We start from the raw sequence: 11,177 nt of genomic DNA, 5'->3' as shown, positions 1-11,177 counted from the left end.
CTGGTTCTAATGGACAAGTTCATTAGTCCATTTTGCAGGCTAAGGAAGTACAAGGATGACTTTTCAACTCACCTTCTCCAAACCTGTGTGGTGATTAGTTGGGACAAAATGGACCTTCCTGGATGGATGGACTGGCGAGGTGGAGGAATGAAACAGCATAGCAGTACCCTTAAAACAGCACACTGTGCACACCAATACCATGAGGCAGGCAGGCAGCTGGGGCATGCAGAGCTTTGAATGAGCAGCCGTGTGCCTGTGTCTTGACATTCTGAAGGAGGTCTAGGATCAGTCTTCACTTGGCTGTGTTCCCATTTGCCATAGCACAGTGTAGGCTGCTCTGGGAAAGCCTGTCGTGGAAAGCCTGAAATTTCAGAGAATCACAGAATTTTTAGAGTTGGAAGGGTCCTCTGGAGAACATCTAGTCCAACCCCCTGCCAAGGCAGGGTCACCTAGAGCAGGTTACACACCAGCTTCCCCTTCTGCTTTGAGACAGAACTGAAACCAAATGGGAAAATTACCAAAATACATTCCCACTCACCCCTGCAGTCACAGGGACGAGATGCTAACAGAGCACCTCCACAATTACGCAGTTAATTTATCAAGGCGCGGGACTTTGGTTCAGCTCCTTACTGGAAGGTCTCCCAGCACTTCCCTTTGGGTGAACGGTGCCCGATCTCCTCCCCCCGCGCGGAGCGGGGCCGGCGGGGGCGCGCCGGGGCCGGCGGGAGCGGCGGCGGCGATGGAGCCGGCGCTGGGCCCCGAGTTCGAGGATTCCTTGTTCGCGCCGAGCCGGGAGCGGCGCTCGGGCGGCGGGGACGGGGCTCCCTGCGGCGCCAGGCACTGCGAGCCCCGCGTGAGGAGCCGGGGCGGGCGGGGCGGGTCGTGACGGGTCTGTATGTGCTCTGTGTCTCCACAGTGGTTCCGCGGCTCGTGAGGGGTCTGTGTGTGCTGTGTGTGTGCTCTGTGTCTCCACAGTGGTTCCGCGGCTCGTGAGGGGTCTGTGTGTGCTGTGTGTGTGTTCCGTGTGCCCGCAGTGGTTCCGCGGCCCGTGGCGGGTCTGTGGGGTCTGTGTGTGTTCCGTGTGCCCGCAGTGGTTCCGCGGCCCGTGGCGGGTCTGTGGGGTCTGTGTGTGTTCCGTGTGCCCGCAGTGGTTCCGCGGCCCGTGACGGGTCTGTGGGGTCTGTGTGTGTTCCGTGTGCCCGCAGTGGTTCCGCGGCCCGTGACGGGTCTGTGGGGTCTGTGTGTGTTCCGTGTGCCCGCAGTGGTTCCGCGGCCCGTGACGGGTCTGTGGGGTCTGTGTGTGTTCCGTGTGCCCGCAGTGGTTCCGCGGCCCGTGACGGGTCTGTGGGGTCTGTGTGTGTTCCGTGTGCCCGCAGTGGTTCCGCGGCCCGTGACGGGTCTGTGTGTGCTCTGTGTTCCGTGTGCCCGCAGTGGTTCCACACCGCGGCCGACGGCGGGGAAGGCGCCGGCGGGGTCACGGGCAGCAAGTTCCGGGCGGACTGGGCGTTCCGGCAGCGAGACTTCGAGGTATTTCCCGGGCGCTCGCACGGGCCGGGGCGAGTTGTGGGGACAGAAACTGGGGCGGTCCTGCAGTTCCCGATGTGCTGCGCCAGGGTGAATGTACATTATGTACCGCGGCCTGCGGGTCTGGCGGCCGTGCTGCGGTTAATCCCGCTCCTGGTTCGTGCCTGAACGCGGGGCAGCTCCGGGCAGGGCCGGGCTGCGGCCGGGCCGCAGTGGCGATCTGCGTTCTGCCACGATCCATCCGGGACTGGAGCAAGCTGGGCAGGAGCGCGGCGCTGCCCCGGAACTGATCCCAGGCAGGCGGGCGCATCGCAGCAGTTCAGCCGTGAGCAGAGCTGGTGTCTGTGGCCGGGGAAGTCATGGTCAGAGTTTGGTATGTGGGTTTCTCAGCTCCTGGGGATAATGCTGTGTCCCACAAAGACTGTCAGATCGCTGGCACCACGTGGCTGCGGGTCGCCTTTCTCAGAGCTCCCCCCGCTGTCAGATGAAAGCTGTAGTGGCCGTCAGGCTCCTGCCGGTCGTGGAGCAGCCTCTCCGTGACTTGTCCCAGGTCTCTGCTGCCTCCGCTCCCTTCGGAAGGCCGGCCGTGCCTCTGCCGTGCGTGGATGTTGTCCGTGTCTATTCCTGCCCGCGGTTCTCCCAGACCTCACCTCACTGTGTATGTCCTGAGCCGCATTCTTCATCAGCGATGCTCTCCGGCCTTTTGCAGTCCTAGTTGCAAGATCTAGTTTTTGTTACCTTGTTTCCTTGTTGAAATCAGCATCTCCAGCCCTTGTTTCAGGTGTAGCTTCTTGTTCCAGCCTATGGTTTGCATTACAGGCTCCCTGATTTCAAAGCCCTCCAGCTGACTTCTGACTGTACTCCTTTTGCCTTGCCCATTGGATTTGTGGATCTTTTTGTACCTCAGTTGGCACTGATCCTAATGTTATTCCAGCACCACTGCAGCCCTGTGTATACCTGACAGATGTTTTGTAGTCTCAGCTGAGATGCCCTGAAGGGATTCATAAATGGGTGCTGATAGCAGAGCTGCCTCAGGCTGTCGTCAGACGTAGCTGCTGACCCTCAGGAAAAGCAGATTTCTCATTGCTGTGTCTCCCAATCAGGAGAGAATAACACCTCCTCAGATCTGCTAAATGAACAGACCGTTGCTTCCTAACTCTTTTCTGTTGCAGCGATTCATGTTAGAAATGTTTTCAGTTTTATTGCTAACCTAGATCACTGATGGAACAAGAACCAGAGCTCAACTGCACATAAAATTACAGGTTTGGAAGCACAGACCTTAGAAGGAGGGCTGGAAATATGTAAATAGGGCCAGTAATCTCTTCTCTCATTGTCAGTGGTTTTTTACTTCAGGATAGGTCACTTGATAGGAAGTGTCAAGGACAGCAGTGATCTAAGCTGTGCTTGTTTTTAGGATATAGATGACTGTCGAATCTGCTTGGGATTCATAATGCCTGAACCGTGCCAGGTTATTTCCCTTTGTCACATAACAAGGCAAGCAGGGTTGTCCTCAACCCTCAGATCCATTTTCACCAGTGGCTGCTGCATGCACTGGGCAGAGGGGAGCTCCCTCTTTTGCTTAAGAAGGAATGTGAGCTCAGCATCAGGAAAGAAAAATATTTCAGCCGTTTTGCTAGGAAGTATTTAGGGTATGTCTCCTAGAAGCTCTTTCTGTTAGAACCATTAAAGTTTGCAAGGAATAATTAAATACTCATTTTGAGAGATGGGAGAATGAGCACTGCTCTTCAGTCTTCTCTCTGAGCACTTACACAAAGGGAGAGAAATCAAGATTCCAGACTTAGCTTCACTGAATACTTAGTTTAATGTATTTAAATGTTAATTGGAGTCCTGGTGAGTGCCCTGAGCATTAAGCTGCAGAAGTATTGCTCATTTGTGCCTTTTTCCTTAGCCCAATTAATATTTATTTCATGTACATTAAAACAGCCTACAGGAACAACGGAGATTCACCTTCCTTGTGGTATTCTCTGACTTACTGATTGTTTGAGGTGAAGTACTTGCAGGTTCAAACCTTCCCATGGAGAATGTCGTGGTTTTGAAACAAGGTCCCACAGATTTAGGATGAGTGCTCAGATCATTGAGCTGGGGGGAAAGATGCCTTGTGTCACATATTACCCAGGTCAGGAGATGATCCCTTCTGGATCTAACCTGGTGAGAGAGAGGTGGGCAGATGTGTGGTGAATCCTGCTGGGGCCTAAACATGAGTTAGAATTGAGGCTGCTCATCACCATCTAGACTTGGCTGTGTAGTACTGGGGCCTTGTCTCTTGCTGGCACAGGTAGTAGCAGAGTCTGGAGAAATGCAAATGTAGACTTCAGGTTCTGAATTCCCTTTGTGACTGTAAAAAAAACGTGCTGTCAGGCTTGCTTTTAAATGCAAATCTCTCCCCGTTTTGTTGGCTTTTCTTCCTGTGATGCTCCTAGAAAGCCCTGTGTGAATACTCAGACTGCCTGCTACTCTTACCTGCCAGCAACATTGCAATGAGACGCGATGTCCAGGAGGGCCAGGCTCGGTGTTTATCTCGCCTAGGAAGGCACAAGGAGGCTCTGGATATTGCAGAAAAAATGGTAAATAATGTAGTCTTTCTTTTAGGGTTTGAACATGAAAACATTGCCAGTAGTTCTTTTATACTGACCATTTTCTGGAAAAATAATTTTCATGTGTATAATCCTTCAGGATGTTCAGTGCTCAGAGTATTTGGTAAACAGAGGGTAACTGTCACTGCAGATATAATCACTCTTTAGAAATTGGAACACCCTGTACCACAATGAGCTCCCTGTGCAGGGAAGTTGGTAGTCCTGGAAGGGACTAAATATCATGCTCTGCCAGGCAGAATTAATGCAATGTAATAGGAATTTTAAGAAAGGGAATAAATGAGTGCTTAAATCTTTCCACTTTACAAGTGACAGTTCAAAACTCCCTTTTATTTCCATATACTTGCTGCCAAACTGCCACCAAGAAGACTATCTAGCCACAAATTGAGTTTTTCCCATAAAGGAAAAAGTCCAGAGGCTCTGAAGTCTGCTAGAATATTACTGATGCTTTTCTATATTATATAAAAGGTATTTATACTGCAAAGAAAGGCAGCTGTAGAACACTCTGAAGGAAAATAAACAAATGACAGCATTTAGGGCCTTCTTGCCTCTCAGACTGAGACAAGGCAGCTAGAGGGAATGCTGTCAGCTTGAATTGTGCAAGATCTGTATCCCATTGTATCATTTTAAATTCAGAGCACCGTTTTGTACAGTTTAAAAATTACCTTGTGATATTTGTATGTCATTATTTAGGGAGACATTTTCTTAGGCTCTGAAGGATGATTCTGTTCTACTCTTGGTTTTAATCTGTTATCTTTTGTTTCTAGAGAAACAGCTCAACTAACACAGATCACTTAACAACGGTTCTCAACCTGCAGTTTTCCATTTACCAGGGTCTGGAAAACGTAGAAAAAAAGATCGTGTGTCTTCAGCAACTTATCTGCTTACATCCTTTCAGTCCCTGGTTCTGGAAGTTACTTGCTGAAGCTTATATGAGCCTTTTACAGAATTTGTCTCCATTAGTCATTCCAGAAGCAAATGTAAATCAGTCTGAAGAGGTTTGTGTAAGAAATAGCAGTTTCAGAACATCCCCTGGCAGAGAGAATAATTTGCAGCCTCACAGATCAGATGGCCAGAAAGAAGGCCCTTGGTTCAGCCTTGCTGCAGAAACAAAGTGGGAGAATGCAATGATTTGTTCCAGCAGCCAAGTGGTGAGAGAATTCCTCTGCACTTCAGGAGAACTGGAAAGGACGGACAAAGAGGAATGCACAGATTCCAAGTCCTGGAAGCAGAACATGTCAAAGAAAGTTGGGATAAAAGCATGTGCCTCGTTCATTAGAGCAAGGTAACTGTATGTATTCTCAGAATAACATTAACTTCTCTCAGTCAAGAACAATGTAAAGCATATTTTTCCCAGTTGTCTTCAGTTTGCATTTTCAATTTAAATGTTTGCTTCAGAGTTGGCAACAATAACTTAGAAACCTACTACTGCTTCAGATCTAAAAAGCAAAATCTACTTAGTGTGATGGCTGTGAAGAGTGTGAATCTGAGTGGAAAGAGTAACCCAGTGTCACGCACAGCTGAGAAGTAAAGAGTTTTTTAATGAGCTTATAATGTGAATCTTTTCAAGTAATTACATACAAAAGGGTCTGTTCTTCAACAAATGCTCCTGCTAGACCATTGCTGTTCCCGGTCTGGTATTAAAGATGCAGCAGCAGAAATGCCCCAAAGGGAAGGCATAGCCAGTCTTCCCTCTGCGAGTGCCACCTGTCTTACTTGCTTGAAGCCTCATGCTTGAATGAAAATGTATTTTATAATAATACCCCAATCTGCATAATGGATGAGGCTGGAAAATGAACTCTGTGACAACTGATTGACAGGGCTGCATTAAAATGTTCTTTCCTTTTCTTTCCCCTCTTCCTAAAACTCTTGCATACAGCAGAAATCCCCAAAACATAATCTTTCAAAGAGATAATTAGGAACTGGTTTTGTTAAAATAATCTTGGATGATTTTTCCCCCTCTTGCCTCTCAGTAATGTATCAGTCATTAAACGTTTTTAAGGGCATCTTATGAATGTCCAGAAATGTTTACAGAGAACACTTTATAACTGCCCTGCTGGGGCAAGATTTAAGAAATGAAAAAAACCCAAATAGTAGCTTTTAACTGTACTCAGACTAAGAGATGAAGACTTTAATTGCTACTCGGAAAAAGTTAATTGATTTAGTACTGATATTGAATATTGAAGCTACATTTTTATTAATAATTTGTGTTGCTTGTTTCAGTGTATATAGTTCAGAACTGAGACAGTTATAAATGGTGGCATTTCCTTGCTTGGCTGCACAGTTTCACAGAGTGTTACTGTGGTTTATATTTGCAGATACACTTGTCCAGGATAAGCTTCTCCCCTGCCCAAGGCTTATGCAGGTTTTCTAATATTTTCAGGTCTGTTGGATTTTAAGTGGGATGTAGATGGTGTATAAATGTATGTGCAGGATAAGTTGCACCTGGAAAATGGATATTAGTATTGCTTTTCGTAGGAAATAAGTTTCTCTGTTAATGCATCATGAATAATTGACTCTCATAGTTTTGAAAACAAATTGGAGTGGTTTTTTTGTTTAATTTTCATTGTGATTTCATTCTTTTTTATACTATGTTGATGCAAATTTTGAAACAAAAATGCTTTCTAAATTAAAAATACTTGCCATTTTTACTTGGAACCAACAAACCATCTGTAAATTCAGTAAAGTTTTGACTGGGAAATTCAGACTTGAAAATTTTGATGTTTATAGTGTTCAAATGAAAGTTTTCATCTTAGATCTTGAGTCTTTTCCTTAAAAATACACACCATTATTATAACACCAACTTCATTTAACTTCGGTAAATAGGATAAAAAAATTGTTGTTCTTCTTTTTGCATAAAGCTTGAATTAAACACTTTTTCAGTAATAACACTGCTAAGTTCTAGTGGGCCCTTGGTTGAATACTGTAGAATCATAGAATTCCAGGTTGGAAAGGACCTCAGGTGTCTTCCTTTCTTGGCAGAAACATGATCTAGGCAAGATGGCCCAGCACCCAGTCTAGCTGAATCTTTAAAATGTCCAACACTGGGGAATCCACAACTTTCTTGAGGAGATTATTCCAATGACTGATCTCATTGTAAAATACTTTCCTCTTGTGTCCAGTTGGAATCTCCCCAGAATTAACATATACCTATTTTCCTTCATCTTTTCCATGTGGTTTGTTCTATAAAGGGAGTCTCCATCTTCTTTGTATCTGCCCTTTAAATACTGAAACATGGTTAGGAGGTCTCCCCTGAGTCTTCCTTTCTCAAGACTGGACAAAACCAGTTCTCTCAGCCTATTCCCAAATGGCAGACATCCCAGGCCTTTGATCACCTTTGTGGCCATTCTCTGAACCCTAATAAATTCTCTAAAACTGATATTTATCTGTACTATAACACCCATAGTGAATTTCAGTGAGTTCACAGGAGATTATGGAATATGTCTCTCTGCTCCTAGAAGTGTAAAATAAGCATAATACTGTTAATCTCTCTGACAGTGGATTTGAGACAAATGTATAGATACCTGGATATTTCCTCTGCCAACCTGTTTTACAGTCCTTGTGTGAAGGACTCTGAAAATTGCCACTGTTCTTGCTGGTTGAGCAGTTGGTGATGACATCAACGCCTGTTGTGAGCAGAGTGTGTAACCTTCACCAGTTCATGGTTGTGACTTCTGGGGCACTGCCTCGAACATAAAACTGGTGAATGCTGTAAGAAAATATTCCAGGGTTGGCCTGTGTGGGGAGCATGTTTGATATTTGTCCAAACACCCACATTTCTAGCTTTTCAGGTTCCATAAGCAAAAATGGGCTGCTGTCTTGTTAGGCCGTAGTAAGGACATGGGACACCTGATGACTCACAGGTCTGAGCCTCACTTTTGAATGGTGTGACAAGTATATGGGGACAAAAATGTTTGCACAGAGCAACCAGAGCTACTGGCATATTATTTTTCAAAAATACTTCTCAATAGTTCTATAGCACAGATACACAATATCCATATTAGATTGATACACGTGTATTGACTTGTTTGCAGTAGACAAAAGTCAGGAAGAAGAGCTGTTTTAAAGTATTAGAAATGTTAATTAAAGTATTAAACATTTTGGTTGTTTTTAGGTCTTACTCCTTTTCCAGCTGTGCCAATTTTTAACTACCTTTCTCATTCCAGGCTTTTATTTCAGCTTACCCAGTCACAGCAGTCGTCCTTTGTGCTAGAGAATAACAGAAAAAGTCAAAAAGAAATTGATGACAAAGTGGCTCAACTTGGTTTCGATGAAAATTCCTTGCAGTTGATGACCAAAGTAAGAGGATGTTTCATTGTGTGCAGGGTCTCAGTTCTCTGTGTAGACTGGTTGTCCTCTAAGCATGACACTCCCCTGAGCTAATTAACTGTGCCAGGAAGCAAGGGAAATTAGCTGGGGCGGGCTGCTGGCAGTGTGTTATCTGGAACTGACAGAGGTGCTGTAGAGCCCTGGCCTGCGTCACACAGGTGGGTCTCTGATCTGCTGAGATTCTCCTTTCAGGAATGTGCAGCGTTGTTGAGTTTCTCACTGGACTTGTATTTGCAGGTGCATCATCACTGTGCATTTCCTGGGATTGCACATTTTATCTCAGGAATTTTAGATGCCCCAAAGTGAATCACTAGTTTGAAATGGAAGTGAAGATTAATTTGATGGCCACAGCAGTATTAAACACTTGCATAAAAAGTAATAAATGTTTCCAGAAAAAGCCAGAGACTTTCTTTTGCATTTCTTTGTTCTGTTTAATGTACTGGGTTCTAGTTTTTAAAAAAATAACAGAGGAGAGCAATATTGCATTTAATCTCTTCATAGAGATTAAACATTTTTAGTACTATTTAAAGAGCTTCTGACTTTTATCTTAAGGAGCAAAAGGAAGCCAGCGAGATTCTAACTTTGCTGTCAGCATTACAGCTTTAAGTTAGTGACAGGCAAGCCACTGCCAGGCAGCAGGCAGTCAAAGGAATGGCATCCATGAGAGGGCAGTAGCACACAGGCTGTTTCAGGGTTGGGAAAGGCTGGGAAAAGAAACTTCTCTTCTTGCTTTCCTTGCTCGGACATGCCTCAGGAGGAGTTCAGAGTGTTGATGCTGATGCAAGGTGAGAACTGAATGCAGAGCTGGTGTTGAGACTTCCGCTGCTATTCAGAATGAAACCCTTCTGTGCAAGTGCAGACAGAACCTGGAGTGGTTGCACAGCTCTGAGCTTTGGTCTCAGCTCTCCCTGAATGCAGAATGCCAAGGCAGGCAACTTCATCATGGCTTGGAAACTTCTCCAGGATTGTGTGTGGTTCATGTGACAAGGGCTTTGCCTGTAAAGATCTGTTATTAATGCCATGTTTGATTGTTTTTTTTCTGCAGGTTATTTTCTTGATTCCTTTCTTTCTTCTTACTCTTTTTGCAGGCTATGGGACAGGATCTTATACCAGAAAAACTAAAAGAGGAGTTTCAGGGTGAGGTAAAATGCATAGGCCCTTCAGCATTGTCATCACTGGTAACTGCTTCAGTCATGGAATTTGAAATCAAATGGTTTGGTAATCTACAAGATGATTTATGTCACTTTGGCAGACAACTTTATTCAGATATTTATCTCCCACCTTCAGTAATGTAGAGGTTTTGTTGTATTTATTCTTTTATCTCCAAATGATTATGGCATGATACATGCAATAAAGTTCATATTACATTTTTTAAGAATTCTTACTGTATTTCTTTTAAGAATAGATATAAATCTCTGTATTTAAACTCTTCACCTTGCATCCTTTTCTTTGTTCACTGATTTGTTTGTATTTAAAATTATAAGGAACACAGTATAAAATCAAACTCTCAATTCAGCTTTCAGAGGTTTCCATCATAATCCTCACCAATTTGTGCTTGAAGCATCTGCGATCTTTTTGAGGCCTGCAGTGCTGGTGGAATGGAAGCTTCCTTTCTGATGTCCAGTTTGAAAGTTTCTTGGTAACAGATTTGATGTTGTTGCATTTAGAGCCATGGAATTAGCCATTTTCTTAAGTAAATTTTTTAATATTTCTTGATAAACATTATCGTGATTTCCTGTTCAGAGATGGGAATCTCAAATATATTTATGCTGAGAAATTGTCAATAACAATAATTCCACATCTTTTAGGAAGGAAGTCTAAGTAGTAAATGTTTAACTTAAAACTAGGAGATTTTCTCTTTTTGAAGCCAAGTGTTTGTTGAAGGTGTTGAAAAAGCTATAGTCTTGTGTTCAGTGTGCTTAGATGAGAGGAGAAAATCTGTCAAGGTTGTTTATATGTACTGAAGAGTGTTTAGTCAGATCATATCCTTTGTAAAAGCCTGCAAGGAAGATCTTTTCTGTGAAAACTGGCAGTGTTGTTTCTGCCTCATGCAGCTCCTTCTGTTGTGCTTTCAGTTGATAGTGACAACACTTTGCTTTGCTTTCTGAAGCACTAGTGCTGTGTGCTTTGGGTCTAGAAGAGGGCAAAGATCCTCTTTCACTTGAAATAGTTCACATTTCAGATATACATGGTGTGCTCTTCGCCCATCTTCTCTTAAACTGTGACACAATTTTTTTGTAGCTTTCTGTAAAAGTGTTCTGTAATGAATGTAGTTTAAAACTAGGAGTCTCTTAGACATACTTTGCTGCCCCTTTTCTTCATGTGTTCCTGTGTTTTCTTTCTGGAGTCCTAAAGAGTGCCAAAACCTTAAATAATTCACAACGGAATGACGATTCACCATGAGTGAATTGTATCTGCCACTTTTAGGTGAATTTTAAAGCTTCAAGATACTGATTAGGGAACTTCACAAATCATAGAATGGTTTGGATTGGAAGGGACATTAAAGATCATCTAATTCCAACCCCACTGCCACAGGTAGGAACACCTTCCACTAGACTTCTTTGGGCAAGCTGTTCTAGTGTCTCACCATTCTCACAGCAAAGAATTTTTTTCTAATATCTAATCTAAATCTGCCCTCTTTTAAGTTTGAATCCATTCCCCCTTGCCCTGTGACTACAGGCCCTTGTAAAAAGTCCCTCTTCAGTTCTCTGG

At 44.2% G+C, this 11,177-nt stretch overlaps 1 protein-coding gene across 3 annotated transcripts; it reads left to right on the top strand.

The window, feature by feature from the left end:
* Window positions 1–669: 669 nt before the first annotated feature.
* On the top strand, window positions 670–9,843 carry C2H8orf76 (chromosome 2 C8orf76 homolog). Of its 3 annotated transcripts, none has more exons than XM_069005423.1 (7): window positions 670–853; window positions 1,432–1,527; window positions 2,075–2,182; window positions 3,966–4,109; window positions 4,904–5,421; window positions 6,455–6,519; window positions 8,303–8,367. In XM_069005423.1, the coding sequence occupies exons 1-6, from the start codon at window positions 740–742 to the stop codon at window positions 6,471–6,473; spliced, it is 999 nt and encodes a 332-aa protein (XP_068861524.1). In that variant the 5' UTR covers window positions 670–739; the 3' UTR covers window positions 6,474–6,519; window positions 8,303–8,367. The 3 variants fall into 3 exon arrangements, with proteins under 3 accessions (XP_068861524.1, XP_068861522.1, XP_068861523.1); XM_069005421.1 differs by lacking the exon at window positions 6,455–6,519 and adding an exon at window positions 9,554–9,843 and having other exon boundaries at window positions 689–853; window positions 8,303–8,435; XM_069005422.1 differs by lacking the exons at window positions 2,075–2,182; window positions 6,455–6,519 and adding an exon at window positions 9,554–9,843 and having other exon boundaries at window positions 691–853; window positions 8,303–8,435.
* The last annotated feature ends 1,334 nt before the right edge of the window (window positions 9,844–11,177 follow it).

This window comes from Aphelocoma coerulescens, chromosome 2, assembly GCF_041296385.1.
Source record: "Aphelocoma coerulescens isolate FSJ_1873_10779 chromosome 2, UR_Acoe_1.0, whole genome shotgun sequence".
In the NCBI taxonomy this organism is placed as follows: Eukaryota; Metazoa; Chordata; class Aves; order Passeriformes; family Corvidae; genus Aphelocoma; species Aphelocoma coerulescens.
Note: the sequence above shows the minus strand (reverse complement) of the source record. Positions and strands in the feature narration are given on the sequence as shown.